This window comes from Salmo salar, chromosome ssa21 (genome assembly GCF_905237065.1).
Source record: "Salmo salar chromosome ssa21, Ssal_v3.1, whole genome shotgun sequence".
NCBI classification, from domain to species: domain Eukaryota; kingdom Metazoa; phylum Chordata; class Actinopteri; order Salmoniformes; family Salmonidae; genus Salmo; species Salmo salar.
Genome location: NC_059462.1, coordinates 22868426 through 22887557, shown reverse-complemented (window position 1 = coordinate 22887557; position 19132 = coordinate 22868426). Strand labels below are relative to the sequence as shown.

Below are 19132 nucleotides of genomic sequence, written 5' to 3'. Positions count from 1 at the left end.
TTTATTTGGACAGTGAAGCTACATTTGTTAAATTTGGCTCTACTCCAGTATTTTTTGATTTGAGAACATTTTATATACGAGGCGACAGTACATAATGTCTCCTTTTATTCGAGGGTATTTCCATACATATGTTTTACAGTTTAGAAATGAAAGCACTTTATGTATATAGTCCCCCCACAAATTCACTTTATATGAAACATTCAGACCCCTTGACTTTTTCCACATTGTTATTTTACATTACATTTTAGTCATTTAGCAGACGCTCTTATCCAGAGCGACTTACAGTAGTGAATGCATACATTTCATACATTTTTTATTTTTTTCTGTACTGGTCCCCCGTGGGAATCGAACCCCCAACCCTGGCGTTGCAAACACCATGCTCTACCAACTGAGCCACACGGGACATGTTATGTTACAGCCTTATTTAAAAATGGATTACATTTTTTTTTAAATCCTCAGCAATCTACACACAGTACTCCATAATGAGAAAGTGAAAACAGGTTTTTAGAATTTGTTTGCAAACGTATTCAAATTAAATAAGAGACCTTACTTACAAGTATTCAGACTATGAGACTCGAAATTGAGCTCAGATGCATTCTGTTTCCATTGATCATCCTTGAGATGTTTCTACAACTTGATTGTAGTCCACCTGTGTTGAATTAAATTGATTGGACATGATTTGGAAAGGCACACACCTGTCTATATAAGGTCCCACAGTTGACAGTTCATGTCAGAGCAAAAACCAAGCCAAGAGGTCGAAGGAATTGTCCATAGAGCTCCGAGACAGGATTGTAAAGAGGCACAGATCTGGGGAAGGACACCAGATCTGTGTCTTTAGTGAGCTAACCAGTTAGTTAAAGTTAGCTCACGGTTTGTGTAGTCATACCTAGAGTGCTCAGGACCTCAACTGGGGTGAAGGTTCACCTTCCGACAGGACAATGACCCTAAGCACACAGCCAAGACAACGCAGGAGAGGCTTCGGAACAAGTCTCTGAATGTCCTTGAGTGGCCCAGCCAGAGCCCGGACTTGAACCCAATCTAACATCTCTGGAGAGACATGAAAATAGCTGTGCAGCGATGCTCCCCATCCAACCTGACAGAGCTTGAGCGGATCTGCAGAGAAGAAATACAGGTGTGCCAAGCTTGTAGCGTCATACCCAAGAAGACTCGAGGATGTAATTGCTGCCAAAGGTGCTTCAACAAAGTACTGAGTGAAGGCTCTTGATACTTATGTAAATGTGATATTTGTTTTTTTATATTTAATACATTTGCAAAAAAAAATCTGTTTTTGCTTTGTCATTATGGGGTATTGTGGGTAGATTGAGGGGGGAAAAAACTATTTAATCAATTTCAGAATAAGGCTGAAACCTAACAAAATGTGGAAAAAGTCAAGGTCTGAATACTTCCCGAAGGCCAACTCAACTCCATGCACCACCAGTGTATATCATCCCACCGTGTCATCAGTAAAGAAGGCTTCAGGTTCTTGCTCTAATGGCTGTCTTCATCTAATGGCTGTCTTCATGACTAGATTGATGTTGTAATTTAGAAGAAGCTTTAATGTGGCCCATACAACAATCAAACCCACAACTCTGTTTTTTTAATAAACATGCTTCAACATATAGACTGGGTTCATATGGTCATGAAAATCCTGGAGAACTCATGGAGTTTTATAATGGTGTTTTACAGGCCTGGAAAATATTTGGAAAATGATCAAATCCAAAAAGGTTTGGAAAAGTAATTGAAATGTATTTCATAATTTCTGTTAATGTAAGTTATTTAGCCACGGTTTTGAAATATTTTGTCAATCAAATAAAAATCCACATATCAGCCAGGATCGGAATGACACTTTAGCGTGTCTTTGTTTGCGCGCATCACCTCGTAACTAAAGGAGAGACAGTAGGACATTGCAGCAGCAGGTAGGCCAATAAAATATGATAGAGAACAGACTAATAACTAGGTAGCCAATTCAAAACATTTTATTGTACCCTCAAGTTTACTGTTTATCTATTATTAGCATGTATTCATGTCCCAAAAAACTTTCCGCCAACACTCGCCAATAAGGCCATTCAAAGTTGATTTACTTTTTTTGAAAGATTCATTTGATTAATTTAAATGATTCTTTTTGATTTAACTAACAATTCACTCCGCCATTATATTAGTTGGGATTTGGTTCAATTGCGGTGAATTTAGTCATGTTAATCAAAATTAATTTTTAATCGGGAACTGTAATTTTAAGAAACAATATTTTATGTAGCCTTGGATTATGTTGCTTCAACTTGTTTTGTAGATACTTCCAATTGATTTGGGCATCCAATGTGTGCGACATTGCAGGCTAACTAGCATCTATTGAGTTGCAAAGTAAACACTTCTAAGATAGGCTAAATATGACACAACTTGAAAAATGTCATATAGAATGTATGTGGGCTTGCTTCAACTGAATATCAAGAGATGTAGCCTAACATAGCCATTTGCTCTTTGATATATTGAATAAGCAAATGTATTTCAAAAGGCAAAATGTATTTGGTTGTAATGTTGTAATGTTATACATCAAGGGTGGTCAACCATCCTCCCTGAGAGCTAATGGGTGTGCAGACTTTTATTGCAGTCCCCTTATAACTAACCACATTTTAGAAATGAACTGCTCAATCAGACCTTGATGAACTGTTTGAGCAGGGCTTGATCAAAAGCCTGCACACACATTAGCCCTCCAGACTTAGGGTTGACCATGTGTTTTATACAGTTGCCTAACAGGTATTCTATGTAGGGGGTTAAGTGCCTTCCACAACGACAGAAGGTGGTACATGGGATCAGAGCGCATCCTCCCAGTATCGATACCACATTAGGCATACTTTTTTAAACGTACGTGGAGATGCCGCCAATTGTTGGTCATGGAAATTTGGTTAAAAGTCATGCAGAGTAATGGAAATGTCATGGAATTCCATCTGTTAAAATGTGTATGAACCCTATATAGAGCTATGGGAACGACATGGTCTACTGGACGTGTTGCAACTGTTTTGTGTTGTCCTCCAGGCCTTTTGGGCAGTGTTACGAGTTCCTCACATTGCACACGGTGAAGAAGTACTTCCTGCCTGTCATCGAGATGGTTCCTCAGTTTCTGGAGAACCTGACAGATGAGGAGCTGAAGAAAGAGGCCAAGAACGAAGCCAAAAATGACGCCCTGTCCATGATCATCAAGTCCCTGAAGAACCTGGCCTCCAGGGTGCCTGGGCAGGAGGAGACCGTGAAGAGCTTAGAGATTTTTAGGTTAAAAATGATTCTTAGGTGAGTTCGCTTCAGACCAAACTGTCTTAAAGCTTTTGTTTTAAAACACCTGTCTTTCAAACTGTTGGCTGAATGCTAACCTGAGATGTGCCCAAATCATGTACTGATGTCAATAAGGGTTTTGTAGTCTTTAGTTAGGGATTGCCCCAATGTGAACTATTTGTTGATAGTAATCTGTGGTGGTTGTTTTCATCTGCAGGTTATTGCAAATTTCCTCTTTTAATGGCAAAATGAATGCACTAAATGAAGTAAACAAGGTAATCTCAAGTGTGTCCTACTACACACATCGACATGGCAACCCTGAGGAGGAGGAGTGGCTTACTGCAGAACGCATGGCGGTGAGTTAACCACCAACCAATCAAATGTATTTTTATTACGAGCGCTTTTGTCACAAAGTGCGCAATATATAGAGTATACCTTAGTGTTGTTTCTGGTGGCATAGTCGGCAGAACTGTTGGTGTTTGAGTGGAGGTTGAAAGATGTCTGTCTCTCAGGAGTGGATCCAGCAGAACCACATCCTGTCCATCGTGCTGAGGGACAGTCTGCACCAGCCTCAGTACGTAGAAAAACTAGAGAAGATACTTCGCTTCGTCATCAAAGAGAAAGCTCTTACCATGCAGGACCTGGACAACATCTGGGCTGCACAGGTACTGTGTGTTTGTGTACATGTTTGAAGAGAGAGCCATTGATTATCACACACATGGTGCATGGTTCAGGTGAAAGGGATATGACCCATAACTAAGATGCTTTTTTGTGTACTTGTTAACAAGTATTTCCAGCATTATCCACTAGAATTGCTGCAGGTAAAAAAATCATAGGAAATGTGTTGTAATTGACACAAGCTGTCTCCAATCAATGTCTGGTTGTGCGTGTGTGTTTGGTTGCGTGTTTGGCTGAGTTAGGGGAGGCGTAGCTCTGTGAATCTTAATCTCACAAAACCTATTATTTGTCAGGGAATACTATTTGTAGATCAGTGATTCTACACCTCTCCAATGGACTCAGAAGTTGTAGCAAAAACAGGTAAATTCAGTGCAGTTAAAGGAAAAAGTCAATGAAACCAACCATGGAATTATATTCTAGTGAATTTGGGGGGTAGCCCAGACTGGAACTCGAACCTGGGTCCAGCAACTGTCAAGCCAACACCTTAAGTGGCAGAGCTACGCATTCTCTGGTTCAGGCAATCCTTCCGCCAAAGACAAACACACAACCAGACATTGATTGATTGATTGATTGGAGACGGCTTGTGTCAATTACAAAATATTTCCTAGGATTTCTTACCTGCAGCAACGCTAGTGGTTAATGCTGCAAATACCGGTAAAAGCACAGTGCCTCAAAGTGCACCAAAAAACATGGTTCTACCCATAACGGCACTAAAAGCAGAATGGGAAATCCCTTATGTCTTAGCTGGGGCGTTTCCAGGTCATTGGGTTTGATCGGCTGAAAACGCCCTTTCCTGAGCATGGCTCGGTCCATTAAATTATGTTTATGTGCTCCTGCATCTTCTCTATCAGAGGCTGGAAACAGATGGTAATCCAGCAGTGTAATTGTTTACATGTTTGTTGACACTTTGTTCCACCCGCAGGCTGGTAAACATGAGGCCATCGTGAAGAACGTCCACGACCTCCTAGCCAAGCTGGCCTGGGACTTCTCTCCTGAGCAGCTCGACCACCTCTTTGACTGCTTCAAGGTGAGAGACTTCTCTCCATGTGTGCGTGCACACACACACACACACACACACACACACACACACACACACACACACGCACTGCTCTCCTAACCCCCGTGGTGGTTTTTGTGGCCTGCAGGCGAGTTGGACGAATGCTAGTAAGAAGCAGCGTGAGAAGCTGCTGGAGCTGATCCGTCGTCTGGCAGAGGACGACAAGGATGGAGTGATGGCCCACAAGGTAATCATAGGTTAAAGCAGGGATCGACATTCAGGTCAATTTGCCAGTCCAGACGGGGTCAGTGCCAAATGAAAGCTACTGGCCCGAATGGAACAGAATACTGACCAGGTCAAGATCTGACAGGAAAGCGAATGATGCGAGCATCATTTCAATAGCAGGTGATTTTATCTTCCATTAGGTTGTAGCAAGTATCCTATACAGGGTTCATACAGACAAATGCAAGGACTTAAGGACTTTTTTCCCCAAGCACTTAATTGTCATTTTCAAGGACCTACATTTTATATTTCACTGTTGTAATAGACAAAAGAAATAACCCCACCCCCCAAAAAAATTGTTTTTCGAAAAAAGTATACATTAGCATAATTTATTTTATAGGCCTTCCTAACGGCATTATGCGTTGACATTGACATGTATTTTTATATTCTAAAACATGTCAGAATGTGGGCATTGCCTGACTAAATAGACTGCATGCAGCAATAGATGTTCCTGACACAAAAACACTCATGAGGTCTGTCCATGTAGTAGCTAGTCAGTCTTGCCATTTGAGATGTTGAAGAGTTATTGTATGCTTGAAACGAGAAAGTGAGTAAAAAACAGGTTCCCTTTGTAATAATATATCCATACATGGTTTTACCCCAACAAAAGCAACCGAATAGCGCAGCACCTACCAATTGAAATGGCGGGAAACAAACGAATGCGGCTACAGCTCTCATAAAAACGGATCATAAAGGAAATCATGAATCGGCCTAATTATATTGGAGCCGTTGAACTTCTAAATCGGCTACCAGAATGTCAAGGACTTTTCAAGGACCAAATCGCCTAGATGAAATGTCTGAATTCAAGGTAGGCTATTCCATGATGACTGAATTGCACATCGCAAATGTTCCCAGACTTTTTAAATACCTGGTTTACATACCCTTTCTGGCCTTAGCCTTTACAGGTAGATATCATAACTTGCAACATCTTTCCTATCGCTGTCGGTCTTCGGTGAGCTGCTCCACGAAACAATCAGCTGTTGGAGAGCTGTGTGCTCTCTCTGCCCAACCGATTATCTCAAACTAGGCTGTGTGCTCTCTCTGCCCAACAGATTATCTCAAACTAGGCTGTGTGCTCTCTCTGCCCAACAGATTATCTCAAACTAGGCTGTGTGCGGCGTGCGAGCGATTAAACAATTTATACTGAACAAAAATATAAACGCAACATGCAACAATTTCAAAGATCTTTGTGAGTTACAGTTCTAATAAGGAAATCAGTCAATTGAAATCAATTCATTAGGCCCTAATCTATGGATTTCACATGACTGGGCAGCGGTGCAGCCATGGATGGGCCTTGGAAGGCAGCCAGGCCCACCCACTGGGGAGCCAGGCCCAGCAAATCAGAATGTGTTTTTTTCCCCCACAAAATGGCTTTATACAGGCAGAAATACTCCTCAGCCCCCCCCCAAATGATTCTGCAGGTGAAGAAGCCGGATGTGGAGGTCCTGGGCTGGCGTGGTTACACGTGGTCTGCGGTTGTGAGGCCGGTTAGACATACTGTCAAATTCTCTAAAACGGTTGGAGGCAGTTTATGGTAGAGAATTTAACATTAAATTCTCTGGCAACAGCTCTGGTGGACATTCCTGCAGTCAGCACGCTAAATGCACACTCCCTCAAAACTTGAGAAATCTCTGGCATTGTGACAAAACTACAAATTTTAGAGTGGCCTTTTATTGTCCCCAGCACAAGTTGCACCTGTGTAATGATTATGTTGTTTAATCAGCGTCTTGATATGCCACACCTGCCAGGTGGCTGGATTATCTCGGCAAAGGAGAAATGCTCAGTAACAGGGATGTAAACAAATTTGTGCACTACATTTGAGAGAAATAATCTTCTTTTGCATATGTAACATTTCATGGGAATTTTTTTTTCAGCTCATGAAACATGGGACCAACACTTTACATGTTGCACTTATTTGTTCAATGTACATAATGAACTAGCAGCTTCGGGAATTCATGTTTTTTAAAGAGTTATATATCCTTAACCTTTTTTTCACTGGCCCAAGCGGACCACTGACTGGGATGATAGACTGGCCCGAGGGGTTTCCAAAACCTCCCCTGGCCAGCAGGCAGCCCTGAATGTCAAGCGTTGATTAAAGAGATGTCTTATTCCAGCTCCTTGTGCTCTGTTTGGATAGAAGTACTGAAGGCTCCTCTCCTCCTCTCACCACAAGGTGCTGAACCTGTTGTGGAATCTGGCTCACAGCGACGACGTGCCTGTAGACATCATGGACCAGGCCCTCAGTGCTCACATCAAGATACTGGACTACAGTTGCTCTCAGGTAATAGTAGGTACCGGTCAAGAGCCAGGCAACTGCTTTCCCACACGGCTCAAGGTACTGAAAACCAATCAATCTGTTGGAGTGTTCACAAGAATCGTCTTATGGCTGTGTGTGTGTTCCTTGAATACGGATGTTTGTGTTCATTTCAGGATAGAGACACGCAGAAGATCCAGTGGATCGATCGCTTCATAGAAGAGTTGCGCACCAATGACAAATGGGTGATTCCTGCACTAAAGCAGATCCGAGAGATCTGTAGCCTGTTCGGAGAGGCTCCTCAGAATCTCAGGTGAGGAGATGGTCAGAGTTCAACTACGGGCTTGGAGGAGGGACATAGTTGAACATGCTAGTGATTGACAAAGATATGAAAACAGAATGAGTACAAATGGAGTATTATTCAGGATGTAACAGATAGAAATGCACAGTGTAGAGCAGACGTTTTTTTGTCATGTACAAAAGGGAATTGTCAGCTCAATACTTTACGTTTCTATCTGCAACATTTTTAAATAGTTAAATATTTCACCCCACTTAAAAAAGGCATTTTTTTTGTTGTGCTCAGAATGCTATGCTTGGTTATACAGTTACCCTACGCCTTTAAAGCATGGCTTTGATTTTTCACAGCTGACACAGATGTCTCTGGCATTTTAATAACATTTCCAGAGAGGCTGAGGCATGTGAACTCTTTTGTAAACAGGGATTTTCTGTCAACAGTCTGTGACTTGACCTTGCCATCCAGTTTGACCAGGTTCTCACTAACGCTTAGACAGGGAACATTCTTAAAGACTAAAACTGAGCGAATGTATCTTGCTTCTTAAACGCTGAGCTCTCAAAGTAGCATGGAGATTGTTGAATAAGGTGCTGCTTTTAATAACAACGTGCAGTTGTTCTGACTGAAATAGTACAAGTAAATGCAGCAAATATGTAGCACACCACATGCCTGTTGTTTTTCAGAAAGAAAATTCCTATTAACATACAAACGAACTTAGCGGGGTAAGTTGACAGCTAATTTGGGGGATATTATGGCAATATTTTTTTTAAATTGTAAATAATTTCTAATTTACTCTCTCTCAGATGGTACAACAGATCTGTAATGTTTTATTTTCATTCATTAATCTGCTTTAGCAAACCTCTCTCAGGGTAAATCTCAAATTACACCCTATTCCTTATACACTACTGCACTACCTTTGACCAGAGCCACAAATTACCACAAATAGTGCACTACTTTTGACCAGAGCCACACAGGGCTCTTGTCAAGTAGTGAATTATTTGGGGAATTGGGTGCAAAAGTATTTCAATACATAGGGAATAGGGTGTCACACTGAAATGCGTCTCTTTCTGCACCAGCTCTTAGCTCCAATCACTGACTGTTTGCAGGGTGACATTTTGGGGGGCATTTCTGAGGGTGCTGCATACTCACATTTCCGGAACAACACAACATCCTAGTCATTTTAAGACTGAAATTCCTCAACATTTCTCTTGCTACACACACATACAGATAATGGCTTATTGGTTAGAACAGTGGATGTACCAATATTGCTTTCTTTAAGCTACAGATGCAGATCAGCAACAAAATTCCACTAATTGTACACACAAATCATTGTAATAATTTCATTAGTAGGAGTGGGAGTATAAGTTGAAGTTGTCTACTTGTCATAGACATGGTGGCTAAGTCTCTGAACTTTTGTCTCTCTTTTCCACCCTCTCTCTCCATCTCTCTCTCTCTCCCTCCAACTATCTTTCTCTCTCCATCTCTTTCTCTCTTCATATCTCTCTCCACCTCACTCTCTGCTATACAGTCAGACCCAGAGGAGTCCTCATGTGTTCTATCGTCATGACCTGATCAACCAGCTCCAACACAACCATGCTCTGGTCACGCTGGTGGCTGAGAACCTTTCTGCCTACATGGAGACCATGAGGCAGTTCTCTAAAGGTACGGTCACCTGACACAGTAGATTTGATTTTCTCATTAATCACGATTGCCTCATTCTTGACTTTCAGACTTCAGAAATACTACACTGAGTGTACAAAACATTACGAGCACCTTCCTAATATTGAGTTGCACCCCCTTTTGCCCTCAGAACCGCCTCAATTCGTCGGGGCATGGACTCTACAAGGTGTCGAAAGTGTTCCACAGGGATGCTGGCCCATGTTGACTCCAATGCTTCCCACAGTTGTGTCAAGTTGGCTGGATGTCCTTTTTGTGGTAGATAATTTTTGATACTCACGGGAAATTGTTCAGCGTGAAAAACCCAGCAGCGCTGCAGGTCTTGACACACTCAAACCGGTGCGCCTGGCACCTACTACCATACCCCGTTCAAAGGCTCTTAAATATTTTGTCTTGTCCATTCATCCTCTTAATGGCACACATACACAATCCATGTCTCAATTGTCTTGAGGCTTAAAAATCCTTCTCTCCTCCCCTTCATCTACACCAGTGGTCACCTACCTTTTCTGAGTAAAGGTCACTTTTGCAGTCAAAAAGCAAGCCGAGATCTACCGCTCAGTTTTTTTCAACATGACTCAAATGTAACATTAACCCAATAAAAACAGTTCTGTAGGAAATGAAGTTTATGCAGTAGGCAGGCCTAATACATTATCACAGCATATTGGCTATATGCCTGGCCTGCCGTTATTGTCAGACCATATTATATTTCAAAACCCTAGCTTTGATAACAAAATAGATCCGTAGTTGGTGTACAACTATGAGGCACAGCTGAGGTATAAATTGAAATAATTAGCTTTTATTTTACTGGACTGATGGTACCTGCATCTGATGGTCATGGTGCTTTCAAGACAACTGGGAACACAGGGTGAAAAAACTAGGCCAAATGACGACGTCCGTGATGCTCCAGTCGATTTCCGAGTTGGATGACCATTGAAAACTATTTTTCCCAGTTGGATCTATTTTTTAATTTTTTCAAATTCCCAGTTGTCTTGGTATTTGGTATTTTATTAGGATCCCCATTAGCTTTTGCAAAAGCAGCAACTACTCTTCCTGGGGTCCACGCAAAACATGAAACATTACATAATACAGAACATTAATAGACAAGAACAGCTCAAGGACAGAACTACATACATATAAAAAAATGTCCTTGAGCTGTTCTTGTCTATTAATGTTCTGTATTATGTCGTGTTTTGTGTGGACCCCAGGAAGAGTGAACGCACTTAAGTCGGAGATGTCAGAGTTGTTTTGAGATGTTTTGAACATTGCATTAGTCTCAGCGAAGGGAAGGAGAGAGCAGCAGAGGGTCATCCTCTCACGGTCTCCTGCCTTTCCTCCGGTGAGATTGAGCAGAGAGAGGGGACAGTCTTCACTGAAAGTGAAATGTTCCTCGATATTAAAATGAACACGATGAGCTTCTAATAATAATACAAATGCAGGGCTAATCATTCATTGCAGCGCGAGTGGGAATAGGGAGAAGGGCTTTTATGTTTTAATATATATATATATATTTATTTTTTTACATGAACTCATAACAGCAGCTCTTTGCTATATTCTTTGAGTCTCTCTCTGGTCATAGTTTTAAAAGTTATGACATTTCACGTAGGCTTGTATCCAACTTGTAGGCACTGTGATTTGAGCTATCCGATTGGCCAGCGCAGTAAACGCGCTCGATTTAACCATAGATCTGCCGGGAAGGAGGAGTTAGTTGTTTCAGACATTTAAATTGTTCAAAATGGCAACACATTGCCTACCCGGTGCGCAGGGCTTCTGAATCAAGTGCACCTACCGCCAACAGTGCAACGCAAATAATAATAAAAAGGCGTGCAAGCCTTTATCATTGGCTTTTCTACAGAAATGTTTGGTGATCGACTAGGAATGCTTGAAGATGGACCAGTTGATTGCGATCAACCGGTTGGTGACCACTGATATGAAGTGGATTTAGCAAGTGGCCATGGCTTTCACCTGGTCAGTCTGTCATGGAAAGTAAAGATCAGATGTTCTTAATGTTTTGTACACTCGGTGTATTTCTCTGTACTCTACCCTCTGTATCAAACCCTGGGCAGTTGGCATGTTAGTTTTCCATTTGAAAAACGTCAGTATTTGCGTGATATTTAAAGATGTACGTTGAGCCCTGATGTAGATGGTCCTATGTGTTATGTAGCCGAGCAGGCAGAGTTTGACCCCCAGACGGTGAGGGCAGGGAGCCGCTACAGCCACGTACAGGAAGTCCAGGAGAGACTCAACTTCCTGAGGTATGACATCACATCTGCGGGGTTGTATTAATTAGGCACCAAACTGAAGAAAACACACTGAAACAGGCATGAGTCACTGTCTGTACTTGTCCAATAAGAAGCACTAATTGTTGTTTTACTTTGCAAAATGCTTTTAAAACGTTTTCCTTTGCGTGACTTAATGAATACGACCCAGCTCCATCTTCATGAATACAAATTAATGGAATTGAACCATGAACTGAACCACTGTAGTCTAATTTTCATGGTTAATGTATGTGTCTGTGTTGTCCCCAGGTTCCTTCTGAAGGATGGCCAGTTGTGGCTCTGTGCTCCTCAGGCCAAACAGATCTGGAAGTGCCTGGCCGAAAACGCTGTCTTCCTATGTGATAGAGAGGCCTGCTTCAAATGGTACGCTGCCATCATCAATATTATCACCTCGAAAGGGTGAATATGGCTCCAACATGTTTCAATTTATGTTATTTCCTTTCTCTCTGTCATGGAGAACAAGTCAAATATTCAACATTTTCTCAACTTGAATGTTCTCAACAACAACAAAAAAACACCCACTCAACTCTGTTGTTCATCCCCAGGTACTCCAAGCTGATGGGAGATGAGCCAGACCTGGACCCAGACATTAACAAGGACTTCTTTGAGAACAACGTCCTCCAGCTGGACCCGTCTCTGCTCACAGAGAACGGCATGAAGTGCTTCGAGAGGTTCTTCAAGGCTGTCAACTGCCGGGAGGGCAAGCTGGTGGCCAAACGCAGGGCCTACATGATGGACGATCTGGAACTCATAGGACTGGACTACCTCTGGAGGGTGAGTTATTGGCCTTTTCACTATAACAGACAGCTGTTGTTACTCGTAAGTAGGGCTGGGAATTGGCAGGGACCTCAATGTCGATATTATCACGATACTTAGGTGTTGATACGATATGTATTGCGATTCACACAATTGTGTGTGTGTGTGTGTATATATATATCTCACACACACACACACACAGACACTACAAGTCAAAAGTTTGGACACCTACTCATTCAAGGGTTTTTATTTATTTTTACTATTTTCTACATTTTAGAATAATAGTGAAAACTATGAAATAACATATATGGAATCATGTAGTAACCAAAAAAGTGTTCAACAAATCAAAATATATTTTAGATTCTTCAAAGTAGCCACCCTTTGCCTTGATGACAGCTTTGCACACTCTTGGCATTCTCTCAACCAGCTTCACCTGGAATGCTTTTCCAACAGTCTTGAAGGAGTTCCCACATATGCTGAGCACTTGTTGGCTGCTTTTCCTTCACTCTGCGGTCCAACTCATCGCAAACCATCTCATTTGGGTAGAGGTCAGGTGGTTGTGGAGGCCAGGTCATCTGATGCAGCATGCCATCACTCTCCTTCTTGGTTAACCTGTTAGGGGGCAGTATTGACACGGCCGGATAAAAAACGTACCCGATTTAATCTGGTTACTACTCCTGCCCAGTAACTAGAATATGCATATAATGATTGGCTTTGGATAGAAAACACCCTAAAGTTTCTAAAACTGTTTGAATGGTGTCTGTGAGTATAACAGAACTCATATGGCAGGCAAAAACCTGAGAAGATTCTGAACAGGAAGTGGCCTGTCTGACAAGTTGTTGTTCATCTTGGCTCTTTTTATTGAAGACTGAGGATCTTTGCTGTAACGTGACACTTCCTACGGCTCCCATAGGCTCTCAGAGCCCGGGAAAAAGCTGAATGATATCGAGGCAGCCCCAGGCTGAAACACATTATCGCGTTTGGATAGTGGCCGGTCAGAGTACTCTGAGACTCAGGCTCGTGCACGAGGGCATGAGATGTTTTTATTTTCTCACTCTCTTATCGCTTTTTTACGAGAAAAATTGCAAAAATGTATTTTAAACAGCGGTTGACATGCTTCGAAGTACGGTAATGGAATATTTAGAATTTCTTTGTCACGAAATGCGCCATGCTCGTCACCCTTATTTACCCTTTCGGATAGTGTCTTGAATGCACGAACAAAACACCGCTATTTGGATCTAACAATGGATTATTTGGGACCAAACCAACATTTGTTATTGAAGTAGAAGTCCTGGGAGTGCATTCTGACGAAGAACAGCAAAGGTAATAACATTTTTCTTATAGTAAATCTGACTTTGGTGAGTGCTAAACTTGCTGGGTGTCTAAATAGCTAGCCCTGTGATGCCGGGCTATCTACTTAGAATATTGCAAAATGTGCTTTCACCGAAAAGCTATTTTAAAATCGGACATATCGAGTGCATATAGGAGTTCTGTATCTATAATTCTTAAAATAATTATGTTTTTTGTGAACGTTTATCGTGAGTAATTTAGTAAATTCACCGGAAGTGTTCGGTGGGAATGCTAGTCACATGCTAGTCACCTGCTAATATAAAAAGCTGTTTTTTGATATAAATATGAACTTGATTGAACAGACATGCATGTATTGCATAACATAATGTCCTAAGATTGTCATCTGATGAAGATCATCAAAGGTTAGTGCTGCATTTAGCTGTCTTCTGGGTTTTTGTGACATTATATGCTAGCTTGAAAAATGGGTGTCTGATTATTTCTGGCTGGGTACTCTGCTGACATAATCTAATGTTTTGCTTTCGTTGTAAAGCCTTTTTGAAATCGGACAGTGTGGTTAGATTAACGAGAGTCTTGTCTTTAAAATGGTGTAAAATAGTCATATGTTTGAGAAATTGAAGTAATAGCATTTCTAAGGTATTTGAATAACGCGCCACGGGATTCAACTGGCTGTTGAGTAGGTGGGACGCAAGCGTGTCTGTTGGGTCATTGTCCTTTTGAAAAACAAATGATAGTCCCACTAAGCTCTAACCAGATGGGATGGCGTATTGCTGTAGAATGCTGTGGTAGGCACGCTGGTTAAGTGTGCCTTGAATTCTAAATAAATCACTGACAGTGTCACAAGCAAAGCACCCCTACACCATCACACCACCTCCTCCATGCTTCATGGTAGGAACCACACATGCAGAGATCATCCGTTCACCTACTTTGCATCTCACAAAGACATGGTGGTTGGAACCAGAAATCTCAAATTTGGACTCATCAAACCAAAGGACAGATTTCCACCGGTCTAAAGTCCATGCCTCATGTTTCTTTGCCCAAGCAAGTCTCTTCTTATTATTAGTGTCCTTTAGTAGAGGTTTCTTTGCAGCAATTCGACCATGAAGGCCTGATTCACGCCGTCTCCTCTGAACAGTTGATGTTGAGATGTGTCTGTTACTTGAACTCTGTGAAGCATTTATTTGGGCTGCAATCTGAGGTGCAGTTAACTCTATTGAACGTATCCTCTGCAGCAGAGGTAACTCTGGGTCTTCCTTTTCTGTGGCGGTCCACATGAGATCAAGTTATATCATAGCGCTTGATGGTTTTTGCGACTGCACTTGAAGAAACTTTCAAAGTTCTTGAAATGTTTTTGTATTGACTGACCTTCATGTCTTAAAGTAATGATGGACTGTCGTTTCTCTTTAGTTATTTGAGCTGTTCTTACCATAATATGGACTTGGTCTTTTACCAAATAGGGCTATCTTCTGTATACCACCCCTACCTTGTCAGAACACAACTGATTGGCTGAAACGCATTAAGAAGGAAAGAAATACCACAAATTAACTTTTAACAAGGTTAATTGAAATGCATTCCAGGTGACTACTTGTCATCAAGGCAAAGGGTGGCTACTTTGAAGAATCTCAAATATAAAATATATTTTGATTTGTTTAACACTTTTTTTTGGTTACTACATGATTCCATATGTTTTATTTCATAGTTTTGATGTCTTCTCTATTATTCTACAATGTAGTACAAATAAAGAAAAACCCTTGAATGAGTAGGTGTGTCCACATTTTTGACTGGTACTGTAAATACAGTGCATTCGGATAGTATTCGCTCTTTCCCTTTTTCAACATTGTGCTACGTTACAGCCTTATTCTAAAATGTATAAAATTTGTATTTTTCCTCATCATTCTACACACAATACCCCATAATGACAAAGCGTAAACAGGTTTATAGAGAATAAAAATAAAAATATTTACATAAGTATTCAGACCCTTTGCTATGAGACTCGAAATTGAGCTCAGGTGCGTCCTGTTTCCATTGATCATCCTTGATGTTTCTACAACTTGATTGAAGTCCACCTGTTTTAAAATAAATTGATTGGACATGATTTGGAAAGGCACACACCTGTCTATATAAGGTCCCACAGTTGACAATGCATGTCAGAGCAAAAACCAAGCCATGTGGTCGAAGGAATTGTCCGTCGAGCTCCGAGACAGGATTGTGTTGAGGCACAGATCTGGGAAAGTGTACCAAAAAATTTCTGCAGCATTGAAGGTCCTCAAGAACACAGTGGCCTCCATCATTCTTAAATGGAAGAAGTTTGGAACCACCAAGACTCCTCCTAGAGCTGGCCGCTCGGCCAAACTGCGCAATCGCGGGAGAAGGGCCTCTTTGGAGAAGGGAGTACCTTCCAGAAGGACAACCATCTCTGCAGCACTCCACCAATCAGGCCTTTATGGTAGAGTGGCCAGACGGAAGCCACTCGTCAGTAAAAGGCACATGACTGCCGCTTGGTGTTTGCCAAAAGGCACCGAAAGGACTCTGACCATGAGAAACAAGATTCTCTTGTCTCATTAAACCAAGATGAAACTCTTGGGCCTGAATTCCAGGTGTCGTGTCTGGAGGAAAATTGGTACCATCCCTACGGTGAAGCGTGGTGGTGGCAGCATCATGCTGTGGGCATATTTTTCAGTGGCAGGGACTGTGAGGTTAGTCGGGATCGAGGGAAAGGCAAACAGAGCAAAGTACAGAGATCCTTGATGAAAACCTGTTCCAGAACGCTCAGGACATCAGACTGGGGTGAAGTTTCACCTTCCGACAGGACAACGACCCTAAGCACACAGCCAAAACAATGCAGGAGTGGCTTCGGGACAAGTCTCTGAATGTCCTTGAGTTGTCCAGCCAGAGCCTGGACTTGAACCCGGTCGAACATATCTGGAGAGACCTGAAAATAGCTGTGCAGTGACGCTCCATATCCAACCTGACAGAGCTTGAGAGAATCTGCAGATATAAATGGGAGAAACTCCCCGAATACAGGTGTGCAAAGCTTGTAACATCATACCCAAGAAGACTTGAGGCTGTAATCGCTGCCAAAGGTGCTTCAACAAAGTACTGAGTAAAGGGTCTGAATACTTATGTAAATGTCATATTTCAGTTTAGTATTTTAGTTGTTTGCTAAAATTTTAAATATGTTTTTGCTTTGTCATTATGGGGTATTGAGTGTAGCTTGATGAGGGGGAAAACAATTTAATCCATTTTAGAACAAGGCTGTAACGCAACATAATGTGGAAGAAGTGAAGGGGTCTGAATACTTTCCGAATGCTCTGTATGTATAGCGATTCGATACTGCCATTCGATGTTTCAAACATATAGCTAAACCATATGTCTGTTGCAGAAGGACAAGAGAGAGCCATGAGAACTAGTTTTCATCAGTCATGGAAATAAGTGTTGAAAAAATATTGGCTCACCGTTTAAAAATGCACAACTTCAAAGACCATATCCTTGAATGCTGCTATTTGAGGTGAAGCTCATTAGTTATTTCCATGTGTATATAAACCTCTGGGTTCTGTGGGATTGTTTCAGGGGCTGCTTGAACTGATATATTTAGACTATGGATGGGGGGGGCGGGCGAGGGCGGTGGATGACCCAGTTAGTTAACATCAGTGGCCTATCTGTTTGTTTTTGTTACCTACATGTCCTATAATCCCTCAGTGGGAGAATCTGTTGCATTTCCTGCGTTGGCTTCAAGTGTTATTCTGACATTGTTTTTCACACTCTGGGCATATTAGATGATTTGCTTAATTTGTTTTAGATGTGGGACTTGTAAACCTTGTTTTCACTTGCTATGAATAGCTGATTCAGGAGTTGTTATTGTATATTTGGGTATTAGTTCCGTTTACACAGTAGGGGCCGAGGCTACATTTGTGGTCATATGATTTCCTTGTATGCAATGTTTGGTTGTGAATAATACATTTTATTGATTCCTAAGTAAAGCTCATTCACTGATGTTATTGATTTGGCTGGTAAGCATTGCGTGGTATCACACACACACACACACACACACACACACACACACACACACACACACACACACACACAGACCGTATTTGAGGCTGGGTTAATGTACTGATGTTAGTGTGTGAGGGCAGCTCAGGGCCAGTGGTTGTGACTGGAGATGTTTATGTGTGCTGCTGCTGAGTGCTTATTAATGACCCTCTAGTCTGGATGATGAGTCATACCACTCAGTCTCTTCAGTGTTGTCTCCAGGGCTGTTTGATGGAGAGGGCCGTAGGCGTCCATTGACTCAGTCTGTTATTTCCTCCTGCCAGGTGGTAATTCAAGGGAGCGATGACATCGCCAGTCGAGCCATAGACCTGCTGAAAGAGATCTACACCAACCTTGGACCAAAACTACAAGTCAATCAGGTAACCATCGGTGCGGTGCCCTTTGTCCCGGGAAACAATAACAGCTCAATCTGCTATTAGATCAACGTAAATCATCTAGCCATTTTGAGACGGCCACCTAAATAGATGTGATACCTCGGTACGGTAACAATGTTTTCCAATCCGTTCCTCTGGGATCACTGCTGTACATGTCGGTTCTATTATCTGAGGGATGGATTGGAACACTGCAGTTTCAGACAAGAAGGAAATCAACCATTAGACATGAATGCCCTTCTCCTGAACTCACTCCCTCTCCTGTCCCCCATGCAGGTAGAGATCCACGAGGATTTCATCCAGTCGTGTTTCGACCGTCTGAAGGCGTCGTACGATACGCTGCGTGTCCTGGACGGGGACAAGGACAGCATCAACTCGGCCCGGCAGGAAGCCATCCGCATGGTCCGTGTGCTCACCGTGCTCAAGGAGTACATCAACGAGTGTGACAGTGACTACCACGAGGAGAGGACCATACTGCCCATGTCCAGGTAGGGGAGCCCACAAGCACTGAGCTTAAGCTTGTTGTCCTGACCCCAAACCACTTCACCCTAACCTGTCCTCTCTCTCCCTCGCTCCCTTTTTCTCTTTTCTCTTCTCTCCCTCCTCTGTCTACCTCTCAGGGCGTTCCGGGGGAAGCACATCACGTTGACCGTGCGTTTCCCTAACCAGGGCCGTCAGGTAGATGACCTGGACATCTGGTCTCACACCAACGACACCATCGGCTCGGTGCGTCGCGGCATCCTCACACGCATCAAGGCCAACGCCACGCACACCAAGATAGAGCTCTTCATTGGCGGGGATGTCGTCGACCCGGCCGATGACAGAAAGCTGATTGGCCAGCTCAACCTCAAAGACAAAACGGTAAGCGTGATGAGCCGTGTTTTGACCAGCCTCATGTCACCGGTGGGTTCTTTACAGCTTGTT

General features: G+C 42.3%; 1 protein-coding gene across 10 annotated transcripts in view; it reads left to right on the top strand.

The window, feature by feature from the left end:
• The window catches only part of LOC106581949 (probable ubiquitin carboxyl-terminal hydrolase FAF-X), a 90578-nt gene that overhangs the window by 27451 nt on the left and 43995 nt on the right, over positions 1 to 19132 (top strand). For 6 of the 10 annotated variants that reach the window (XM_045704550.1, XM_014164509.2, XM_014164514.2 and 3 more), the window contains exons 8-22: positions 3031 to 3282; positions 3482 to 3620; positions 3777 to 3929; positions 4865 to 4969; positions 5088 to 5186; positions 7395 to 7502; positions 7652 to 7788; positions 8451 to 8489; positions 9296 to 9429; positions 11606 to 11696; positions 11970 to 12119; positions 12266 to 12494; positions 18101 to 18196; positions 18485 to 18696; positions 18829 to 19069. In XM_045704550.1, the coding sequence (XP_045560506.1) occupies positions 3031 to 3282; positions 3482 to 3620; positions 3777 to 3929; positions 4865 to 4969; positions 5088 to 5186; positions 7395 to 7502; positions 7652 to 7788; positions 8451 to 8489; positions 9296 to 9429; positions 11606 to 11696; positions 11970 to 12119; positions 12266 to 12494; positions 18101 to 18196; positions 18485 to 18696; positions 18829 to 19069 (2185 nt within the window). The remainder of the gene's footprint in view (positions 1 to 3030; positions 3283 to 3481; positions 3621 to 3776; positions 3930 to 4864; positions 4970 to 5087; positions 5187 to 7394; positions 7503 to 7651; positions 7789 to 8450; positions 8490 to 9295; positions 9430 to 11605; positions 11697 to 11969; positions 12120 to 12265; positions 12495 to 18100; positions 18197 to 18484; positions 18697 to 18828; positions 19070 to 19132) is intronic. The other 4 variants (XM_014164512.2, XM_045704551.1, XM_014164511.2 and 1 more) reach the window with 3 other exon arrangements.